We start from the raw sequence: 25,057 nt of genomic DNA on the forward strand, positions 1-25,057 counted from the left end.
AGTACCATGAACTGTAAGAGAGCATAAAACTGATTTCCTTCAGAAAAGTACCTAATAAAGTGTATTATCTCTGTACTTTAAGTATTTTTACATTGTATTTGAACATTGTTGATTTTCCCTACACTAACTATTAACAAAAAAAAGGTTTATTCGAGTCATTTTCAGAGCTATGACTGAAATGCAACCAAGTCTTACCATTTCTGAGAGCAAATGTGGAAAAAAAAAGGTTTTTATCTGGTAAAGAGACTATTTAATAAGTCAATAAAGTGAAATAACCATTGTCTAAACCCTTGGCAAACCAAAACTGACATGTATGAGCAATTAAGACCACGGACTGGAAGCTACCATGGGAAGAAGAAGCTGGAGTGGGAGTGAGACACTTCCTGATGTTCTTCTGTCCAAAAAGTGACTTTCAACCTGCATTTAACCCGGTACACTGTAGTAGTCCCTGAGTATTTCTCAGAGTTTATAAACCGTACTTGTGAGAGCCACTGAGGTTAAAGAGGCGGCAGTCTCCCTCTTCATATAATTACCTTCTAACGTAACGCTTAAATGAACACTGGTGACAAGTTTCCTGGACATGAATTCATCGTTGGCGCCTAAACTCTCGGAAAACTTAGAAATGTTTCAGTTTGGTGTTTTGCAGAGCAGCAGCGCTCTGGCCCGCACGGAGGAAATATGTTCATGCGATCTGCCGCTCTTACAATGTGGTTTACTGACTGTTTGCTTTCTGGAAAACATGATTCTTGGCATCTTGAGGCCTAAAAAAAAAATGAATGAATGAAGTAAATTATTCGGAATCAAACACACTTAAAAAAGTATTTCAGATCAAATAATAATCAGCCACAGACAACTGATTTGCAGTGTCTATGGAAGGCATGGATGACGTTTTTGTGACGTCACATAACCATTTTGGACTCTAATTGTCTAAAGTGGGTGTATTTTGCACAGAAGTGTGTGTTTTATGTTGAACATACACAGATCCTGAAACTGAGGCCAAAATGCAGAAATAAAATCATCTGTGGCTGCAATTGTTTTAGAAATTTGGATTACTACTTGTGGTGTGGTGTTCAATCACCTCAATCAATATTAAAAACAAAAAAAAGTAGCTAAAGTGTCCAAGTCAAATGTCAAAAGGTGCAAAAGTGGGAGAGGTCATAACCTCTGCTTCCAGCACCGTTGTAAACCTCTAGCACTGAGGGCAGAGGTCATGACTGAGCAGCTTCTTTGCAACACTCGGTAGTCGACCTCTAAGGACTGTCGGGGCAAACAGTCCTTTTGATGCCTTTTCTGTACGCTTAAATAGTTAAAATGATGTCAGCTGATCTGCAGAAGCTCTAAACCCACAATCACTTCAGAAGAGGGACATTTTTGAGTCTTGAGCTAGGCTGATTTTCCCCTTGTGCAAAACATGTGGTGTCATTTTGTTGCAAAGACGTATTCCATATTTATGCCATTTTGGTCCCTTACGAAGGTTTATATTCTTTATAATCCAATAGTAGAACTGGAGTTGTTATTTCCAACTCCAGAATAATCATATGTGTAACAAAAGCGCCTTAACCCTAGTGGAATAAAGCCCAGTTATTGTTTTGTTTTTTATTAAAATCAAACTTAAATGATGTGGGCAGCATGGAGGAGCACGTGAGCATGTGTGTTACCTGGAAGTTGTACTTGATGTTGTAACCGGACTGCCGGATGCGGACCGTCTCCAGCATACCTGTGTAACGCAGCTGCCTCAGCACCAGGTTGTCATTAAAGCGCAGAGGCAGCTGAGGGAGAGGATGCCGGATGAAGATGATCAAGGAGAGGAGAGAATTAGAGGAGGAAGTGAGGACACACAGAAAAGAAGAGGAAATGATAAACAGCTTTTCTTTTTTTTTTTTTTTTAAGTCTGACTTCAAAGGAGACAAAAAATGCTTTGAAAACTAAACCGAAGACGGCGTGAGTGGCCGCAGTCTGAACACACTGTACCTTATCAGCGTTGGAACGGATGCACTTGACAAAATAAGGCTCAGACTGACCCAGAGTCTCCATTAGCTTATTGAGAGAGGCCTGCAGGAGGAGATGCATAAACAGCACATGAGACTTGGCAGCCCGTGACAGACTGAAACAACGATCAGTTGTGACACAGCAAGAATTAAATTGCAGCCTGGCATCATTACTCCCACAAACCTTTAAAAAAAAAGAAAAGATAAAAGCATGAAGTAAGGTGATGTGCACTGTGCAGTTATCCTGCATGGAAACACATCAACATGTGTGTGATAATTCAGCGGCGGGAGGAATTCAGCCCCCCCTCCTCTTTTTCTTCTTCCTCCTCCTCCTCCTCCTCTTCCTCCTCCTCCTCCTCCATGGGAGATTAAAGCAATCAACACAAGACAGGATGTGGAAAGTGAAGTCATCCACACATGGACCTGGGCGGCCTGCGAGCCAGAGGGGCCCTCGGCCGCCGACGCTGCTACCGCCAACAGTCAGAGCGCTCAGTTTCATTTTAAACAAGTCACGGGGAAACTGACGTTTTTGGTGCCGGACATTGTTCTTTAGAGTATCAACTGCTGCCAGCTGCAAACCAGAGCTGCTCTTCATTGGGACAAATATATCTCTCTCATGATTGATGTAGTGTTGCAGGAGAAACAAACATCCCCACTATAACTTTTAGCATTTCAGAAGTTTAAATAGGAAGAATATGCTCCTTTTTTGTTTTTCCTTTTTTTCCCTTTTGAGATTCTATGATCTCAGCTCAGGGATTTTAAAATGGGTGCGTCAGTGAATGAGTAATAGCTATTTTTCAACTATCTTACAAATGATTAATATTTTTTGGGTGTTTTTTTAAACCAGACATGTCGTCATACATCCGTGACTGTTGGGGTGGGTGGGTATTTTTTTCTCAGTAGGAGCCTCAAACGTCTTGAGCAGATGCAGGCGTCGGACGGTGGACAGGCACAAGGACGGAGTAACGTGGGGGGGTCCGAACTCGGTCCAAACTCCGGCTAATACTTTTATCTTTGCAGTGAGGGCATCTGGGGGTAAATCAGCGAGGTCTAACGGTAAGAGTGTGTCCTACCTGGAACTGTGCGCAGATGCTGGGGGGTTTCTTCTTCTTGTGGAGGTGAAGCAGCGACTTGGTGATGCGGTCGTGAAGCGTCAGGTTGCTGAGGTGATTCAGTGACTTGATGTTCAGTAAATGCTGAGTGAAAAGTCCAAGTCAGTAAACAAGTGTAAACTACATTTAAAAACATAAATTAAAGACATCCAGTACCGTACCTTTGGGAGAAATGGCCGCGACTTGTAGTTTTTGTTTCTCCTGTTTATAATAAAAACATAAACGACAGAAAACAAGACAAAGTTAAAGCAGTTCCTTAAAATCTGCAGGCAAGAAAATACTTTTCTCCCTTTTTTACTGTTAAGTAGCAGTTTGTCATTTCCAGAAACATTCCCTGAGAGTCAAATTTCTGACAATATGACATTTTTTCCCTTTGGAGATAAAATCCTCCTTCATGTGTTAGAAGTCAGCGTCAGGCACTTTACATTTTAACATGTAACATAAACAAACTTGAGCAGGAGTGTCAGATAAGCAGTTATAAGAGTTTATGATAAGATGTTGTGGAGACTGGATGTGACTCTTCACTGACATGAGGATGTCCTGGGCTCTCTCCAGGAGTCTGCTGCTGGCAGAGCTGACGAAGATGCCTTCCTCGTCGGTAGCGGAGCTGCTGGATGATACGCGGCTCTGTCGACCGGTGCGCCCGTTCCAGCCGAGCCCCGCTAAGGTCCTGCAGACGGACCAAATCAAAAGGCACCAATGAAAGTTATTACGTACGTCATCTCTGCTTTTTCAATAAACATCTGAATACGGATTTTTGTTGATGCATTTAAGAACATTTTTGACAGTCACCATTTTTAAATAACGTTGTGTCTCACTCTTCATGTGAGACACAATGGTTTGTTTCTTTCTCAAAATGTATCTACTCATAATTCATTTTCTATACTCAATCTCTTTATAAAATAATTAATATGATGTAATTTCATACTCAAGCATGACTTTGCAGAAAAAAAGGATACAGAAAACAAACTCAAGAACAGAATGAGCTCCAGATAACCTCTAAACTCTGCATAAAATTTAGATCAAAAACCCTGTCAACTCATCATGTCAGTACCGACTGTGGAAAACTTCACTGGAGTTTATTGTTTTCAATCTAGCGTAGAGATTCAACAACATGTGATACTGTGACTTTCTTCAAGGTTTCTTTTAAGCATCATGCATTTCCCCCTTAAAAACCGTTACAGTAGTTCTGTAGATTAGCCTCAAGCCCCCTTTTCCTTTTTTTGCAAAATAAGTCTCCTTTAAGAACTCTGATTTGTAACGTTTCTCTTCTTTCTGCTACAGGGACAAAGGCAAATAAAATGTAAAGTAGATGATGTTCATACAGGTTTTTTCCCTGGTTGGATCTTCACGATTAAAACACATTTAACAAGGTATCATACCAAGTAAAATAAATGAATACAGTCAAATGTTTTTTGACACAACATAACTCAGCATTGGACCACAGAAAGTGAACATTTTAGCTTCTGAGGTGCGTGTGTGTACATGCACGTGTGTGTAGGGGTGTGTATGCATATATGCTGATTTTGTATGTGATGCAGAAGTGTAAACAACTTCCTGCTCGAAAACTTGCTTCATTTCAGCCAGTCAGTGGTATTTCCATTAAAAACCTCGAGTCACATCAGTTTCTTGATCCCGGATCTGCGCTCCTTAGTTTTATACCTCTGACCAAAGGTTGTTCTACATTTTGCTGCCGACATGTAAAAAGGCATAAGGTTGTTCACACCTTTAAAATCAGTTAAAGCTGTCCAAACTCAATGAATCCTGTTTCTGTAGGATGAGATCCCGCAGTTTCATGCAAGCTAATGTATTACTATCTTTATTTCAACGTATTATTCAGTGTATTTGCACTTTTTTGGTGGATATTTACTCCATGAGAAATGTAACCAGCAGAGGCAGCAGATTCATTGTTTTGGTCTTGTTCTTTTCGTTTTTCCCCCCAGAGAAAAAGTGACACTTCTACAAAGAAGTGTTTAATGATGGGTTTAAAACCTCAAGCCTCAAGGTGAAACCCAGCCGCTCGTCCAGAACGCAAACAAAAATACAAGTGGTCAGGTCACGGTTGAAACCAGAAGCCTTTTTTAAGCACAGAACACACGGTGGTAGAGAAGTGATGGAAAAAAATGTCCTAGATCATTGTTCAGCTGTGGGAGTAGCAGTTTATCACCGCTTCAGCTGTTTGGATCCGCTGCTGCTGTTTATTTAGTTTCCATCATCGTTTTGAACATTTACAAGAATTCCTTCAGAGCAGTTGCAGGCCACACAGTCAACACCGGCAACGTGTTTGGTTGCTCCTGCTGGGTTATTGGGAGGAAGTTGAATCATTCCTAGAGAGAAAATGAGGTGGGACACCGACGGGTGGAGGGGTTTACGTCGACCAAAAATAAACGTCGACACAAACACAAAGCAGCAGAAGAGAAGAACGGTTGTACAGCAGCTTCAACGAACAACTACTTGTTCTAAATGGGACATTTCCTCCACCGAAATAAGATGCAGAAAGGTTTCCAGGTCACTTATCAGAATGGGCATCACACCCATTTATCTCACTGTTTCATTGCTGACATTAAAAACTGTTCAAGTCCTGAAATTAAAGACCGCGAAAGGGAGAAAGTCCTCAGATGACCAATCTGACTCACTCGTGGAACTCCCAGACTCTTCATCTTGACCACATTTTGAAATTTAAAAAGAAAAAAAGGTCATAAAGGTTATAAAACTCTCACAAGCGAGTTTTTGTGATAATCAGCAAGTAAGGACATTAGCATGGTGGTATTAGCATTTAGCTAAATGTGCTGCGTAAACTGATTTAAACCTTTTACTAAAAAAGGTTAACCATTAGCAAAGCCAGGACATAACCATATGAGTTTTAATGTTTGAGAATAAATAAATAAGTAAGAAAAAATTGTGAAAACTGCTGTCCAGATACGGATGATTTGCTCCACCAACCTGCTCTACACTACAATATTAAGACCCACAACCCTGCATTAAGTTAGAATAAATGTTTGGATCTACATGCATTTCTTGGTTTATACTCCAGCCTCACACCATCTTGGGTCAAATGTAAAGACTTTATCGTCTCTGATCAAATCCATCAGTACATTTTCAAGCGTAAATATCTAGCAAAGCACATATCTTCTGTTTACATCAGGCCGAAAACACGAAGGAGAAGTTTCTCCCCAGTTGATCATCGATCTTGGTAAATGGTGATACTACAATATGCCTTTTGTCGTGACTGTTTATCTCTGTAGTCTCTCTCAGCGTCACATAAAGCACAGCACTGTCTGTGGATCCGTCCAGCCGACAAGCACCCCTGAGGGACTGAATATTTATCTCTCCCCGAGTGCTCCTCGCCAGTGCATAGCTATGACTTTACATCACGGAGGAAGCAGCTGGACAGGGTTTAGTGCTCTCTCAGTATGTGGAGGGGGAGACAGAAGCAGCGCAGGGGTTAGACATTACATTTTGGGGGGGGGGGGCTTTAACAAGTCCGGACTGAGCTGCGATCTCACGAGCACCGTTAGTCACGGTCGCCGCCCGCTAACCTCGCAGTCCACAGCTAAATAAAGGAAGTGGTGGACCGTGGTCACAGCGGGGTGGTAGGAGAGCAACGGCTCAGGTCACAGCACAGTCATCACTCTTTACAAGCCAGAGCATGTCCGTGACAATGCCCAGAGGTCATATCACGATGATTGCATGGATGATAGAGTATCTTTTAGAGGAGCAGCAAATGCTCAGATGACAATTAGAAGCTCTTTAAAAGGAAGATGCATACCAGAGGCCTTTTGAAAAGGGACTCTGACGAGCAACAGCAGCATCCTTAGTGTGAGACTGTCTGTGTATCTAAGAGTGAATACTGGATGGTTGGATGAGTGGATGTTCAAACCTTCACATTTTTATAAGTAAAACTAATTAACAACCTCGCGAATACAAATCAGAAAAAATTAAACAAAGACTGGAAGATCAATTTCACTCTCTGGCTTGGCTAAGGGTTCTTGCACCCTTAAGTGATTTAAAAAGGTCATGTGACCTCTGAAAGCTCACTGCACATGTGGTTTAACATGCAGCTGGATAAGACAAACAGAGGTCATTTTCACTTTGTAAGTGTAGAGAAAGTGAATGAAATGAACTCCGGGGCTTTTTTCTTCCAACCACGAGTTGGTACAAACAGGCGATTGGTGTCGCTTGGAGAGACGGCAGCAGATGCAAAAGGAGGAGAGTTCACGGCCTCTGCTCCAACACGCGCCTGTTCTGTCACAGATATAGAAGTAATTATCCAGATGTATGGAACTCATTCCCACCTAATAATACATCCGTCGTTTAGATTGTAGGTTTCTACGACTGGTGAGTTTCGAGCTTGGAAGTTTTGGTTTTGATATGCTGATCTACCTACAAAATTATTTTAATTTAAAAAAAAAAAAAAAAAACTTTGCACAATTGACATGTGATTGTGTGTTAACATGTTTACCCTTGAAAAAGAAATGCAGCATTGATTTGTTCCTTCCGATTAGTTCACCTCTCGTGACAAAAACACACACGCGCACACACACACTTACCGCGGTGCGTTCTCGTAGATGGTGTTGCTTCCCTGAATGTCAGACAGAGGCGCTCGCGGGCTCTTTCGGGTCATACCTGATAATGATAAACAGGTTGGCATTACCCCAGAAACCACAACAACCCACACTCAGACACAACACTAACCCTTTCACACACAAACACACTCTCTCAGATCATGTGACACGCCAGTGTCATTGCAGTGAGTGTTATATGTGTGTGTTTTAAATTGGAAATACAACCAACTGTTGGTGATTTAACATTAAAACAGATTTGTGAGGTTAACAGCGAGGTGCTCTGGTTAGTGTTTAATTATGGAAGGTGATACTGAAGAGTTATTTAGATTAGTGTTGAGTTACAGCTTGTCTTATACACTGATTAGTTAATCTATTTTTTGAACAAATTCCAAATGTAATGATCAGGAACAGTTCAAATCTAAGTGGGTTTAATTGAGGTTGCTGTGTTACATTACGATAGCGTGATTGCAACTCACACACCAGCATTCCCTCTGAACCTGCAGCCAATCGATCAATCGCAGTGTGAGGAATCACAAATCTACAGTGTGTTAGCCTACTCGGAGAGTAAACTTTGGCTTAACAGTGTACCGTTTTCACTTTCATCATCACTTTGTGCAACATTTTCACTCTCATCTGGAGCTGTAAGGTGGCACAAAACAGACAGACACACAGACATTTGAGCATAATGTAATATTGGGGAAGGAGGGGGGCGTTGTGAGCAGTGTGTGAGATCAGAGGTGTGTCAAGTGTGGCGTGTGTCCCGCTCTACTGTAAACATGTGTGTGTGAGCCGTGTCAAACACCCCTCCACCCCCCAGAGTTCTCCATCACCACTCAAGACTGTTTTAGTGGAAGAGGAAGACGGCTAATTTTAATGACATGTTGGTGAACCCGTGACTAAACCCAAAGCTCAATACACAAACACCATCCATAAATGCAAAGCGGTGGGTATTATTGACAAAAAAAAGGACACCCAGAAGTGTTGCGTCCCCAGACTAAAGCGAGCAGACAGAGCAGAACAACACAAGCGCGTACGTTTCTAAAAGCTTTTTAACAGAGTCATGCAAGTGACAGAATGACTGACGGGTTCAAGTGAACGACATGCAAGAGTGATGCAGGAGAGGGTGAAGATGGAGCCACAGGGAGCAGAGACCAACAAGCATCTAGTCCACAGTCAAAGATGTACGTCAAATTAAAAAAAAAAGCAGAAAATTAAATACAAATTCTGCCCAACTATGTCTCTACAACAAGTTTTGAGCATAGTTGCTGATCTATTGCAGCTTTTGGCTTACAGTACAGTACAGTACAGAAAAGTTGATGATGTTGGTCAGTGGCATCCCTACAGTTTCCCAAGTCATGTTCAAGCAGGAGGAGTTATTGTTGTATTTGCAGCCTTACTGTACTTCTCCTCTTTGCATCTCTGCAGGATCTCTAAGCTTCTCTGATGCACAGGGTGCTGCAGAAAGCTAAAACTATCCACACTTTTCAATACTGCACAGGGAGCAGCGTCATCATGCCCTTGGAGAAGCAAAACAAAAGAAAAACAAAAAAACAGAGGACAGAAAAAAACACATCAGGAAATAGAAGGGAGAAAGAGGGAGAGAGAGAGAGAGAGAGAGAGAGAGAAACGACAGATTAGACAGTGAAGAAGCAGTCAGGAGATGCAATCGTCTACTGAAGAGATACCTGTGCAAGACTTTTGGAGAAAAGATGATTGACATTCAAAACAGCAGTAGAAAGTTTGTCAATGTCGGCCTATGTTCAGGTGCTCGGCCCCCAAGGGCCCCTTTCCTTCATCGTCTTCTAAAGGCTATTATGCAAACTCCTCGTCCATTTAGATGAGAAGTTGAAATTTCAGCCAATTGTAATTTCTATCAATCAATCAATCAAGTCAAAAATCCAACCGTGCTTTTGCAGAATTGTTTCAGAAGACAGGTACTGGGAGACACTGACATCTTAAGTTGGAGGAAGTCTACGCGAAGGATACAAGACTTCAGCAGAGAAGCCCGTTTTCCAGGGAAAACATCTACACATAAATTGCGTAGGAAAAGCTCAAGAGGGTGCAGAAAGTTAGATTCACACACCGGCAACGCCTTAAGAACAATCGGCTAATTACAACAGCATATGAGGTAGGGCCGGAGCAAACTAGAGGAAAAGAAGGCATTCGTAGAGAGATGAAGCTGAGAGAGACAGCAGGCCAGACTTGCCCTAACTAGATGAAAACGCTACGAGCACTATGCAAATACAGACTACAGAGGAGTAGCTACCGAAACATGGAATACGGTGAAGACAAGAGCACAAAACTAAGTATAGAGCATGTGAGCGTCTAGTACAGTACATGTCAGGAAAATACTGAACAGCATTATTTAAAAACTCAAATTAAAATGTTTGCCAATGTGATTCTTCTCTGTTTTCAGTGTTTACACGCTGTCTAATAACGTCAGTATCTTTTTATTCCTTTTTCTGAAGTTGCTGATACTGTTTAGACACAACATCATTTTACAAACACCGCGGGCCAAGTGTAGGCATGGGCGAGAGCGCCCAGCAAGCTCCATGAAAATATTGTGGTATTGTTATATTTTTAACATATCAAACTTTCTATTTATTTATTTATTTATTTATTTAATTCTCATATTGGCACATGCCTAGCCGAGTGCACTGTGAGCTCACGTGACTTCGCTGCTACTTCATGAGATAATGTCCGACTGAAGCATTTGGAGTTTAACCTGCAGCTGAGTTCAGCTCATTCACAATTTTACAGCGTACTTGGAAGTAAGTTAGTCGACTCCTGAATCAAAGCTATAAATGGGAAACTAACATCAAGTCTGTGAAATATGATGAACTCCAGCGTCAACTCCCCACCTCCAGCTCTACGTCCCGTCTCAGGATCCAACAGCATCTTATGAACCGTTCCCTTTACTCTCTCTGCTGCTCCATCACAGATAACTGGAGACTCTCTTCTCCACCCACTCCCCTCTCTTCTTCCACCCTCTTCCACACTTGCTTACTTACGCCTGCTGCTGGCATCCTCCTTGTTCATCCTGCTTCCCTTCGATTTTCTCTTCATTTCTCTTCTCCATAATCTATGGAATTCTCTTCCGGTCCGTAGAGGTTTGTGTCTCGCGTTTGCAGTCCCACGTCCACCTAACACCCATCTGTTACACCTACTGCACGCCTCCCTGCTGTCATGCTGCCCTCATAGATCTCCCGTAACACTACAAAATACTATTCTTCCTCCAACTCCTGGTTTGGCACCACGGTTCCTCCCTACACTTTGTCCACATCTACAAACCTGACCCTTTCCTGTACTTCTCCGTACGAAGCAAAACACTGCCTCTGCAGTGCTTTTTTGACATGTAGCCATGCTATTATTTGTAGTTTAATGTTTTATTTGTTTGCACGGATTAAGAAAAAACTAAGTGGGGGAGTGACATGGATATCTTATTTAAATATTTATTTATTTACTTATTTATAATTTACTGGAGAATGTTATTTTTAAACCTGGGTCAGGTTCAGCTTCAGCTGCAGGTTAAATCAAAGAAGGAACCTTATACAATACAAGGTCCCCTGACATTTGTTTATAGCACATGTGTACTTGTGCACATTTCCGTTGATTATATAAGCTCAGTGAAAGTATTCCTACTCACGTGTTTACAGAATGTACCTGCCTTTTCACTTCCCTGTAAAGAGCATATTGGTGGGAGTTTCTGTCTGCGTGGTGTCTCACCGGTCTTCTTGTGTTTGTGCCTCTTCCCAGCCTCTCTAAAAGCCACCAGGGCCCTGAAGTAGGCTCGGAGAACCGCCCAGCGGAAGGTAGCCGACGGGTCGATGCCGATCAGCCCGCAGATGAAGGCATTCTTGCTGCTCTTTAGTAAAGCCACGATGTCCGGGCGCATGTGATCCGTGTTCTTCTCCCTGAAATCCTGCGTATATGTGACCGAGACACAAACGATATTAGTGATTCAGCTCAGCAGCTTCTGTCTGGAACACACTGGTTCATTCAAGAGCCATCCCACCCATCATTAGTAACTCCTAAAATGCATTTACTAATTACAGGGCCCAGGTTTTACAGAAAAATCTCAATGCTTGCGCGTGCATGTGATTTCAGCTTGCCGACATTTCTTCAAATATGCAAATAATGCCAGCGTGACCTGGCAGGCAAACAAAGATTGATCCAAAATTAAAGAAAGCCTTGTCACGTCTTGATTCTTTTGTAATTGATCATCAAAAAACGTAATGTAAATGAGGATGACTGCTTTTCATATTTTGTAACATGGTTTATACGTTTCACTTTTGCTGTAAGTTGAAAGAGTGAATGTTTTACTGCTATTACCTCTTTATGTATATAAACATCTTCTTTTAACCTTTACATTTATATGTTATGCTTTTCTATTGTTTCATGAGTTTGTGTGATGTTTTTTCTTGTCTGGTACAGAAACATTGATCGTTTCTTGCGTTCTTGTGAAACATCACCACCTGCAGCTGAAGGACTGTTCTGCCAGTTTTATCCAGGATGCATCCGGTGGACTCTAGTCGGCCAAGTATCTCGCGCCATCGAGGGAAAGTAATAGAGGATGCGAGAGGAGCAAATCTAAAGTTATCAAGAACACAAGAACGCTGCTGTCCCAGTGGCAGAAACAGAGATGCGTTCTCGTACTTTCTCCCAACTCACACTTACAAGAACGGACTTCTCAAGAACTCAAGTCCATACTTGACTCCACATTAGAAGTGGACTCCTATTGATCTGTGAACAACAGTTTTGAATCCTCTGCATTTTGAGCTTAGTATTTGTAAATCATAATTTTGGTCTTTTAGAGGCAGAATTATCAATATTTAGATAAAAAAGGGGCAGAGCTGGAATATTTTAATGTTTCTAAAATATGTGTGTGATAAATACCTCTCAATGATTGAAACATGTGGATACATTAAAGAAGGCAACAACAACTTTTAATATAAAACTGCTTTCACTGATTAACACCTTTGGATGTAAAGTGTGCTGCAGCCAGCACCTAGTGGCCAACAGAGGTACTACACTCAGACAGTTCTTTGGGGTGGATGGGGTGAATTAAGTGACCCCCTCCCCCCCCATTCTTTCTTTTGAACAACCTGTTGGTTTTACCTGGTTTAATAAAGACAACATGTTCAAAAGCAATAGCCTGAGTCAGTAGAGTAGCCATCAGCTTGCTTTCCGTCCTGACAAGCTTGCAGCCTCACTCCCTCTGCCAGCAACACATTTCCTGCTCACAAACTCTTATTTTTAAGCTGGGACATCCGTTGCATGAATGTTTCATGCAACCTGGAATTAAAGTTATTTAATTATTGATTTCGGCTCAGTTTATTGTGGAGTTAGCATCTGCTGACTTTTGACATTTTGGATTGCACTTCTCCTTTATCATGCCAATAATAAGGGTCGTCTGTCAAAGCATATCCTGGAAAGCCAATTTCATTAGATAGCTTAAAAGTCCAGATTTGTTTCATTTCTGTTAACAGCACTTGCTCTGTGTGTCGTCTGATCCAAAAAGCAGTGTGAAGTCTAACTCTTTGCTCCAAAGGGGATTTCCTATGAATCAGTGACTGAGAGCACGACCACTACCCATTTATTAAACATAGTATCTCACAGGATGTGAACTTTTTCCTTCTTTCGGTTTCCAACACCCCTTTGTCAACTATGCCCTCTCATGAGCAACCAATCCATGATAATCCATGAGACACTGTTAAAGACACTCGGCCCTTTCGTTTTGCAGGTAAAAAATATATATACTGTACATATATGTATATATATCTTGCTGCTTGCTTGCCCTTTGCACTTCCTGTTACAGTTAAACTGACCTTAACACCGTACTTGACCTTGCCAGCATAATGTCGGATGATAAAAGCGGGCTCCATGACAGCAGGGAACTCGATGTAGCTGTTCCCTTCATGCTGCCGCTTGAACTTATCCAACAAAGTCTGGTTGGTGGCCTGAGGGAAGCTGCAATTAAGGACAAGAGAATTAGCTTTGAAAAACAGAGGTTGTTACAGCTGCTTTTAATACACACAAGGAAAAGAAACCTGCCAGAAAATCAATAAGTTGATGAGTTTGTTCCAAGGTGCCATGCATACTGCAGCATCAGTCACATGGAAAATGTTCAACAAATTTGTGTTCTCTGTGCAGAACATGATGAATTAACGAAGACGTTTTCTTCTCCACTCCCTGATCCAGTCCAAGTCCAGCAGGATTAATAGTGGACCCCTGAAAACGTGGCCTGTCAGCATCATCTGATCTGGAATCAGTTGAGGTATTTCATCCTCTGATGCCACACATCGAGGATTCTCATTTAAGTCTCATTTTCAGTTCAAATTTCCTTCCAGTCCTTGAAAAACAGCAGCTTGAAATTCTGCAGAAAATCAATAGTCTACAGGAAGAGGGCTGAGGAAGTATGAGACACCAGGGGTTGTGAAACCTGAGCTATAAAAACAGTGCAGCTAAAGACTCAGTGCTTTCCAGCTTTTTCCAAGAGGGAGGGATTTTAATTCAGCGTCAAAGTGGAAAAAGAGGGGCGCTTAAAGAGGAGAGAATGTTACAAAATTCCTCAAAACACAGTTGTGAACCGGAAAGTTTCAGCTGTTATTTTCTCTATGGATTAAATAATAGGCATCTGGTCTTAATGACGTTTCTGTGACGTGAATTGATAAAAACACCACAGAGACATAACCACACCTTTTTCAAATATGCCTTCGGTGCTCTCCAAGCAGGCAGTTTTAACGGAGGGAATGAGCCACTCCACTCAACCCTCTTCATCAGCAGGATGCGCCGCTTTTCAGATTTGCCCTACAGCTTTGCGCTTGTGTGACGTTTTAGTTTGGACACAAATTACATTCAATAACCCTTGAAGCCCTTGCGTAGAGTTCTCTGATGGAGACCAATCAGAAGTGAGATGCAGTAGTCTAGCCGAGAAGTGATAAGACTGTGAACCAGTATGGTGGTGGTGCGAGGTGTGAGGGAGAGACATAAGCGGTTGATGCCATTGCGATGTAAACGAGATGACCGGTTTATGTGGTTAATGGGGGAAGTAAAGGAGAGTGCGCTGTCGAAGACGACACCCAGACTCTTGCAGATACTGCAACCATCAATATTGTAAATATTTACATTTGACGTGGTTTCAGGTAATGGATATGGATCCCTCTTTTAGACACAATCTTGTCATTATATAAAATACCAAATCGCAGATAACGGAACATCCGAACAACTGTCACAGTCCCTCTGTCGGTAATCACTTAACTGGGTTTTGCTTATATTTTTAGAGGCTAATGGTGAATTCAGTGACAAATTGGGGACTTTTCCAGCTTTTGATTAAGAAAAAGTTTTTATTTCGGCTTTTCCCTTCAGGGGTCGCCACGCTAGATCCCCCATCTCCATCTCCTTTGGTCACACCACCGACGTCTTATTCTCATACACCAGCTCTATGAATATCCTCTGGTCTTCCACTTATGCTCCCGTCTGCCAGCTTCACCTCCCTCATCCTTAAACCCTTAAACTTTCTGTTCTCACTTCCATCTCCACCTTCAAACTACATCTTTTATTAAGTACAACCGACTCCTGCACTTGCCTTTAGTCCTCCTTCAGGCATACTGACTGTTTTACTTGATTAATTGTTTTATCTTTTGTATTGTGTTTTAATGTCTTTTTGTGTATTTATATAACTTTGTTTTTTTCATCTTAGCTCCCTCCCCTTACCCCCCTAGGCTGCACTTGTAAATAAGAAATTTGTTCTTAATTTGCTTGCCTGGTTAAATAAAGGTTAAATAAATAAAAAAATAAATCATCCTATTAATGTACTCACTATTCCTCCTCTTTGCATGTCGAAACCATCCCCGTCTAACTTCTCTTACTTTATCCCCAAATCGACCAAGCCTGCCTGTTTTTCTGATGTACGAAATCTTGAGCCTATCCATCCTCATCATTCCCAACGAAAATCTTTTTATCCTCTACTCTGCCACCTTGAGCTCTACTTCCTGTCTCTTGGTCAGCACTGCTCTTTGACTCTCATAGCTACTCTTCCACCACAGAAAACACTCTACTCTGTACATCCTCTGTGTTCCACCTGCTTCACTTTCATTCTCACAGCTACTGACCTTTCATTCCTCTTCTCTCTAGTTCATACCTCGCCCTCTTCAGTGTTCCTCCTCCGGCCTCCTACAGTCACTACAGATCCCAACGCCTTCACGGACCATGGAGACTCCCGTCTGACCTTATCTGTCAACCTGTTCACCACCGTGACAAACCTATAGGGCCTCAGAGCAGTCCCACCTTCACCCGAAACCCTTCTGTTACTCCTACCATCCTCCGACATGTCCTGAACCAATTTAACACACTTCCCTGCCGCTCCAGGCTTCATCATGCACATTCACAATTTCTCCCTTGGCAATCCGTGTTTCATAGCTTGCAAGTTTAACTCCTTGAGCTCTCTTTCTGTAAGAGCTGACAGCATGAAGACAGCAAGGCCTCAGAAGGGATCAAACCAACGATTTTGCAGTTGTACCAGCATGCCTGCCTTTTTTTTTTTAACTGCCAAGAGCAGTGAATGAGAACGTTTCACAAGAGAATATGCACTTTCTAAATGAATGAACCGGTCAAACTGGAAGCCAAACAGGCTGAGACTCACTTGGACTCCTCATCCAGTAGGTGGAACAGCGCCGTGGGCTTCTTGCTGATCAGGGTGATGCAGCCCGTGTTGTCAATGTAGTCGATGTTTCTCCAGCTGATGCCCTCGGCCCTGTACTCCTCCTGCAGGGTCACATGACAGAAACGGAGAGCTCAGCGTCAGCGCCGTCTTCCACAATGCTTTGCTTTAGTGAACTGTAATTTGAACTTTCATTTCATGTTCTTGGGCATTTCAGTGAAATTCAGGTTTTGTCTGGAAAGCCCTCAGTAGATGGGACATCAAAGCCAGTGACTTAAAAAAAAACGACAAAAATACATAAATCATTAAGATATATATTTAAAAGAGATTGTCAGCCTTTTTAAGGATGAAGCCGTTTTTAATTTCACAATCAAAGCAACAATGTTGTTTGCATGTTTTCATATTTGCAGACTTTCCCGGACTCTTAGAGGTTTAATAATGGGAGAAGCGCTCAGAGCATTTATCGGCGCTCTTCCCCGTACATGTTCATTCCCGGCCTTCCTGGGAAAGAGATTTCACCAGCAAAGACCTTAATCCAGCTGTGGTTTAATAAAAGTCATTGGAATCTTGTGTTTTCCCGTATTTTTTTGTTGTTACCCTGAAGTCAGATGGCTGAAAGAAAAAAATAATAAATTAATTGATATTGTTTATTTTATTTGTGCTGAAGAAAATGAAGTTCACTGGGAAGAAAATTCTTAAAAAGGGAATATTTTCTTCTTTTAGCCTGTGGAAGAAAAAACAGATTTGGGTCGAGCTGTACGACTCTTGCTGTTGGCCATACTTATAGAAAAATGCGTAATTTCTTTAAGCTTACTACAAACTTGAAGCACAATTCTATAAAGTGCACTTCTTCCTTTCAGGGAAACTGGAAAACAGGACATTTCTGACTGAGTAAAACATTAAATACTTGAGACACTGAAATGGACGTCTGACTAATGCACCCTAATGCAGTTTAATGCAGTGTTACAGCCTTGGAATAAGTATGTGAGTATCTTATAGTATTCAATTTGTGAGTCATATGGGAGCTGATTCAGCTTTTTGGTAATCACTCAACTGTGGTTTGTGGGGGTGCTGTACTGGATTGCATTATATGGCTCGGGATACACTATCCCCCCCCTCAAGTCATGTCTTCATATCATTTTCCTATAAATGCCATGATTCACTCATATTTTGACTAAATTGATGAAAAGGGGGGGAAAAAACATGAAAATGTGCAGAATCAGCTTTACTGCAATGTTCCTAAAAACTGCCAGAATTACAACGTTTTATGAATCACTGTAAAGTAAATTTAATGCGTCCGACAGAGGATGAAGCCAAGAGAAAAAATACGAAATATCCCAACGATTCAACGGCCGGTCGATCCACCTTCAGTAGAAACGATGAGAAGTAGTTGTTTCCTGCATGACTTTATCAGTCTCTCACATCATTGTAGAGGAATTTTGGCCCATTTTTCTTCACATAGTTGCTTCGGTTCGTTGAGGTTTGAGGGCCTTCTCTTACGCACAGCTCTCTAAAAGGCCCCATTGAGGCATTTGACTGGGCTGGAGGTCTGGAATTTGACAAAACCATTAAAAACCTTGGGTCTTTTTTTAGTTTATTTGAATAAAAAAAATAAAAACATTCTGCTGTGGATTTGCTGGTGTGATCGTGATGCATGGTCTTATTTTGACCAAGCTTTAGCCATCAGACAGATGGTCTTACATTTGCCTTTAGAGCATGGTCACGCTTGACTCCATGAATCACGTCCCCACCGCCGTGCTGGACGGTGTGTCTGAGGTGTTTCTGCTGAAGGTCTGTGTTTGCTTTTCAGCAAACGTCTGTCTTGGGACATCTGCTCCTGGGAAGCTTGATAACCGTGTCAAATGCTTTCCACTTGTAAATTATGTTTTTCACTGTAGAACATTAGACTAAATTGTTTGGAAATGGTTTTATATCCCTTTCCAGACTGATGGGCAGCAACAATTGCTTCTGTAAGACCATCACTTCTGTCATTCCCTCTTTGCATTATGTTATACACAATGAATAAATGTTCTGGCACATCAGGTTTTCCATCGTCTGTCGGCAGCACATCACCCACATGAATCATATGGAAGCAGTAACTGGATACTTAAAAGTAGTAATGCCCACTTGGTTTATCTTCTTTGTTAAAGGTATTGTGACATCATTTTTAACATGCTTTTAACACTATTAAAAGTCTTGGGCAACATCCCTCAAATGTGTCTAAAAGAGTGTAACAAGAAAAACTTCACTCTAGTAATCTTTTCCTGGCTTTTTATTACAGTGTTTTTTTGCGCCGTGAAAAATGCTTCCTTTCTCCCCTTTCCTGTCAATCATTGCTCCGCTCCTCCTCCAAACCTCCTCCAGCCCAACCATACGCTCACAGCGGCGTCGGAGCGACAGGCGAAGCATGCACGGAAAAGCAGGAGGGCGAACCACAGCAAACAATCATAAAAATAAAGGCATGCAAGCAGCACTGTCCCCTTATCTTAGGTCCAGTCAGTGGCCGCGGGTCTTCTTAGCAGTTTTCCTCCGGTGATTAGAACAAAAGAGGCGTGTTAAGCCTCATTTATGGTTCCGCGTTAAATCGACGCAGAGCCTACGCCGTAGGGTTCAGCGTATGGTGCGCGTCGCCGCGTAACCCTACGCCGTAGGCTCTGCGTCGGTGTAACGCGGAACCATAAATCAGCCTTTATGGTGCGCTGGAGAGGAGAGGAGACAGGGATCTGGGTGGAGGGGGCGGTGATTTAGCGGATCGTTACGTAACGATCCGCCACCAAACCACATGCGCCGTTTTTGCATAGTTATGCGGAAAATCCCAGAAAGCACACAATACACTGAATGTTAAAAGTTCGTTGTTTTTTGGGTGTAATTGATGTCAAGACACCCAACAAAACACAAAAAATCAAGAAAAATGTGTTTTTCATGTCACAATCCCTTTAAATAAGTGGTGGGACAGCAGGAAAAAATAAACAAATCAATAAATAAAAGTGGGGGCTTCAACTTGTGTACAGGATAGTATCCACACGATAGTATGGATACTATTATGGGTTTAGTGTGTCACTGTCAGCAGTGCTGAAGTTAAATACTCGTTTATCCCTCTAACAACAGGAGAGTCGGGGAAGTTGCTCTTTCTTGGGGACTTGAAGATTTGTCTGACTAAAATGTATGTTGCATTTAAATAATGAAGGGTAGATCATACATTAACCATGTGTTTTATAAACATGACAACATCTTTTTCAGTAATGGGTTTCAGTTTAGACTTCAGACTGATGGAAAACAAAACTAAGTGCACCAGGTCTTATGGTAAGACTACAGTCATTTCTGTTATATATTAGTCATCAGGGCGCTGCTAAGTCAGATTAAGAGATGTCTACAATTGACTTTATGTGTGGCAAATTGTGTATCGTGTGGTTGAGCAATCTGGGAATTAGAGTAGGCAGTTGTATCTTTTCTGTGGCCACAGATGAGCAATGGCAGGATTACTGTATGTTGTTACTAACATCCATCTTTTTTCTCATATCTTCTCATCAGAGAAACCGATTGAAAAGTTGGATAACCGCTGCCGAGAGACTGTTGGAAAGACTGAAATGTAGACCGAGATAAATATTAGTCACTGTCCACCTTTAAAGTGAGTATCTGTCTCCGCTTGATTCCAGTCTTTGTGGTCGTCAGATTAATGGAAATATCATGTATTGGCTTCTGCAGAAATAGAAACGCATGCAAGCTTTTGGGCAACTTCTTCTGGTCGAAGTGGTTTTCAGAGGTTGTCGGACTGTCTCACTGATGCTCATTGATTTTCCCACAGTCAGCTAGCACTGCCATTCCCGCCCTGTTATGAAGAGCTCCAGTTTCCCTGTTCAAGGCTTTAGTACAGATTTAATCAGCCGTTATTGCATTACAACCATGGTCAATTTCACTGAACAGAACCAGCTGAAATATTACCAGAAATGTAGAAGTTATGCTATGGTCTGATCAAACCCAAATGTTTGATAAAGAAAAAAGAAGGACTTAAACTTGAGGTAGCAGTAAGATGCATTGACTGGACCCCTGGTTTTAAAGCCGCTCGTGACAAAGATGGGTCTTTACTGGAGAGCTGAATAATTATTTAAGGTGAGATTGGCAACCATTCCTCTCCCAGTAAAACCTGCTGTGAACCCACTGATGGACACGAGCCGACACTTCTGAGACTGGAAGACGACTCAGAAGTTTTAAGCTTTTAAGCCCAGAACCACCAATGTCCATGTCTGATCGGTATCGGCTTCAAAAGACTCTTGTTCCTTCTGGCAGAGAGGATATATGGCTGGTACGACACTTTTGTGTGTCTGGTAGCCAAAAACAATGCCCAAATCTATTTAAAAAATAAAAAAGACTTGTGAAGGAGTTGGAGCAAAGAAAATATGCCTCAGTATCCACAAATGCTTCTAGTCTACAGCACATTTCACCCTGCATCCTCCAGGCATAAACCAATCCCACGTTAATCTGTGAAGGAGGTATATTCAAGTCAATGCAGGGTTAAGTTACAGTTTAATAAAGGGAAGGAATGTTGAACTGATGATGTCAAGATTACAGAGAAACCTGATAGAGGACAAAGAAAAAAACAACCCACGTGCTTCATTATTACTAGACAATCATCTTTCTCTTTACAATACCCACACAAACAGGACGATGCATTACAAAATGCTGTATTTAGATCAGGACTGAAGGCAAGGTTACAGTGGTCAGATTGGGACTCGCTGGTAACCAGAAGAGCGGGAGATTCAACAGTCAAAACAGACATGTCAGAGTTTTAAAACAAAGACAGATATCAACTATGACAGTTAATGTTGTGTAAAGGAGGCTGGCTGCAATGCATCTCTGCCTCGGCTGCATGAACACAAGCTGGTTTGAGATCCTGTTTGTTTTCTTTTTTTATAAATCTTCAAACCTATAATTCTTGGGTGATTTGTGAGCAGCTGCTTATGTATATACAAGAATGGCTGAAGGCACAAACTGTTGCATCTCGGTGTCATTACCAAAACTCCTTGGAGGCTTTCAAACAACTCCAGAGTCCCAAACATGTCAGCGCAGGCCGCTGATTCAGTCCGTCTCAAGGTAAACAAAATTGTTTAACTTGCAGGTAAATCTTGCAGAGCGTGACTTTAAAAGGCCCTTTGAAGTTAATCTGCTCACTTATGAGGATATGGATCTACAACCAGGTGGCCACAAGGAAGGCTGAGTCACACAGCCCTCAGAGTTTCTCGTCCAACCCCGTTGCTTAGCGTGATCAAGGCCTCATCCATTGTTCCGGTGTCATTGTAATGTATGTGCACTACGTGATGAACAAACATGAAAGATTTCCTCACACACGGCCTCAAGAGTATTGTAAGCCAGCAGATTTTTCAGTGTTGGGCAATAATAGCTGCAGTACGACAGCAGCTTAACTGTTGCTCAGGGCCTCCAGCAGGAAGCTGGGAACTGAGAATTCACCTTTATGTCTGCAGACTTTGGGAAAATAAAAAAACATCTCCTCGTCCAGTTAACGAATGACTCACTTGCTCAAGTTTGAAGATGTGCTGGTTGAAGTAATGCTGAAGACGCTCGTTGGCGAAGTTGATGCAGAACTGTTCAAAGCTGTTGTTCTCATAATCCTCAAAACCGAAGATGTCGAGCACACCGATGGACAAGGTCTGAGGAAGACACACGCATATAATACAAAACAATTCAGCTTTCATCCAAGTTTCAAAAAGCAAAGCCCATGAAGCGAGGCTAAGACGCCTTCGTGAGATAGACAATCTGCACTTCCCACGTGTGCTAATCCATGACTTTATCTGTGTTTTTGTCTTTTTTTTCTCCATTTGTATTTCTGAACAAATCATAGCATAAATAGCTTGCAGTGCTCATTTCCTCCCTGGGAACATTTTCAAACACTCAGCTCCTGTTTTGTCAATGGTTATGCCTCATTTTCCACAAGTGCTTTGTTGACAAATGCGGTTAGGAGACCAGTCGAGTGATGGAGTCATTGTCAGATCACTTAGTGGGAGACCTGCTCAATCAGCTAATGTGAACAGCAAAATGACTTCAAGACTAGGATTACAAAATAATGAGTCATGTAATTTGAGCCGCCCAGCAGTTTAACGACTCTGACAGTTGCATAGCCTAATAGTGGCCTAAAATATGTGATGCTCTACAGACAACAAACATGAGTGATGCTTGTGTGATTTCACGTCTTACATGTTTTTCTGTCATCTTACCTTGGTGGTCTCCTCCAGGTCCTTCATGTTGAGCAGGGCGTGGTTGATCCTGAAGACGATCCAGTCAAACAGAGCACTATACAGGGACTTGGCCATGGAGTCTCGCACCGTACTAGCCTGCAGGGAGAAATACAGTATCAGTAACGGTTAAGTACCGCTGGTTTAAAAAAAATAACTGTTTTAGATTATCTAAACCTTCAAAAACATCCACCCACAGCAGTGTACAGAACAGAGGAATATCAATGACAACAGATATGTCGACCCATTTACAAAACTCCAAGAAACCCTGGAAGAAAAGTGCTGCATTGTTGTAAATTTAGCTAAAGACCCTGCAGCACCCTACCTGTGTGTGTATGCATGCGCGTGCATGCACAAAGACACACAAACCATCATTAACACAATTAGTTCAGATACTGTAAAAATACAAGCCGAGGCACTGTCACTGCAAGAAGTTTACCACCACACACTTCTAGTGGGTACTGACACATGAATCAAGGTGATTATTTCAGTGATTTATTTAAAAAAAAATCTTCACATGAGAATGGGTGTGAAAAATATTAACTGGGGTGCAGATGTTTGCAAAGTCTCTTATTAAGGATGCACCACAGAGACAAAGAATAAATGAGCTTAAACAGCAAAGTTGGTGTGTCCATTGGGCCCATTGACGTGCCAGCTGAAGCTCTGCACTCCTGCTGACATTACTCCTGAGTCACCTCCTCAAGCTCCGTGTCCCACACATCTGTTCAACACATTAGAGCCTGGTCTTGAATACCCAGCCTTGTAATGTTCTTCTTTTCCGCAGTTCCAGCATGAGAAACGACAAATGGATTCATTTCAATACAGGCAATAACCCTGATTTATATCAAGGTAGAATGGGAAATTCAGGCCGAACTGGCACGGTTTGGACATTTTTTTTTTTTCCTTCTAAGTCAGTATGTGCAGCCAGTTGCATTTCTACTTCAAAAACATCTCTTTTAAGGCGTCTTGACCTGACAAAAAAAAAAATCGCATCTCCAAAGTCCTGTTGGTCATCCCCTGTAGCCCAAGTGCTCGGTGCTTCGATGGAAAACACAAGATAGGATATCAAAAAATGTAAAAAGCTAAAAATATAATACATAATACATGACACGGTAACTAAGTGGTTAGCAATGTTGCTCACAGCAAGAAGTTTCCTGGTTCGACTCCGATGGGACTGTTTCTATGTGGAGTTTGCATGTTCTCTTTGCATGGGTTTATTCCAGGTACTCCAGCTTCTGCCCACAGCACAGAAACATATATGTCTAGGTGGACTGAAAACCCTAAATTGTGTGCGAATAAGTAAATAAGTGTGTGTTTGTGTGTAAGCGTGAACGGTTGTTCGTCTCTCCACAGGCTCAGGGGGTTGCATCAGGAAATGCATCTGTTGTAAAACGGGGCCAATCGATGTGCGGACTTTGATTCACTGTGTCTCTGCTCAGAGGGATTAAGCGGAAATGGTCGATGATAATATATGACATAATAATCACATAGATAGTCGTCTACTCCTGTATGATTGCAATTTGAAAAAAAAAATACTTTCGTAAGGTAAACAGAACATGAAAAAACCCATTTTACTTTTTAACACTTGCAGTCAAACAATTTCGAAGTTAGGGATAAACTTTTTTCTCCCCTTATCTTGTTTGGTTTAATAAACACAGACGTTCTTTAAACAACTAAAGCTTCCTTGTCAGCGCTTTGAGAGAAACCGTGTAGTTCCTGAATCCCCTGTGAAGATTTTACCTTTTTGCAAGAAATAAGCCCCACCCTCTTCAGAAACCAAACCATTTACTCAGCAGCTACCCTGAGTTGAAAATCCCCAATCATCAAATTTTTAACCAGGATATTTTCAGCATCCTCACCCCATCACACCAAATCACCCTTCCCTGCATCAGGACCGATATTACTCTGAAACCACACAAACACTGTCTATATGAAAGTTGGATTTAAGCCATTCAGCTGCCTGAATACCCTGACTCTTTTTCTTTTTTAATCTCTGATTTCTTTTAAGTTTTCACGTGCAGAATCTCAGTTTAGGGGCGATAAGATTGTTGAGACTGTTAAAGCAATATTTAGAGACCACCCAGCGTACTACGACAACAACCACTGTTTGTTCACATAAAATGACTCCTTTAACGTCCAGCAGGTCACGATGAGGTTCGGAGGGACAAGACGAGGCTACTTTCTGGGAGAGTCTTAAGTAAAGTGCTACTATGACTGTTCTCTATTAAACACTATCCTGTAGAAAACATCAGAAGCGTTTGTACAATAAAAAAACGGGCCATGAGGGTGAGTTTCAAGCTGATGAAACTTGCATGCATCACAATTTCTTTGGGCTGGAATTTAACCCCATGTGTCCATGTTGCTTCCTCTTCTCTTTCTGAGGCCTCTCATCTGCAGACCGTGACCTGTGTTTGTTTTCAGAGAGGAGGTCCCAATGAAAACTGTAAGGGGGCTTGAAATGCCTTCCTTTCTCTCTAAACAC

The 25,057-nt window shown here is 41.8% G+C and overlaps 1 protein-coding gene across 1 annotated transcript in view; it reads right to left on the minus strand.

Annotated features, from left to right (window-relative positions):
* myo9aa (myosin IXAa) overlaps positions 1-25,057 on the minus strand; it is a 132,721-nt gene that overhangs the window by 24,070 nt on the left and 83,594 nt on the right. The window contains exons 10-21 of the mRNA XM_061739399.1: positions 22,558-22,674; positions 21,859-21,993; positions 16,310-16,431; positions 13,494-13,635; positions 11,392-11,587; positions 9,063-9,182; positions 7,651-7,726; positions 3,630-3,770; positions 3,262-3,301; positions 3,062-3,184; positions 1,972-2,052; positions 1,659-1,769 (exon numbers count right to left, since the gene is read on the minus strand). Coding sequence (XP_061595383.1) covers positions 1,659-1,769; positions 1,972-2,052; positions 3,062-3,184; positions 3,262-3,301; positions 3,630-3,770; positions 7,651-7,726; positions 9,063-9,182; positions 11,392-11,587; positions 13,494-13,635; positions 16,310-16,431; positions 21,859-21,993; positions 22,558-22,674 — 1,404 coding nt within the window. The remainder of the gene's footprint in view (positions 1-1,658; positions 1,770-1,971; positions 2,053-3,061; positions 3,185-3,261; positions 3,302-3,629; positions 3,771-7,650; positions 7,727-9,062; positions 9,183-11,391; positions 11,588-13,493; positions 13,636-16,309; positions 16,432-21,858; positions 21,994-22,557; positions 22,675-25,057) is intronic.

The sequence above is a fragment of the Cololabis saira genome, chromosome 2 (assembly GCF_033807715.1).
Source record: "Cololabis saira isolate AMF1-May2022 chromosome 2, fColSai1.1, whole genome shotgun sequence".
Taxonomy (NCBI): Eukaryota; Metazoa; Chordata; class Actinopteri; order Beloniformes; family Belonidae; genus Cololabis; species Cololabis saira.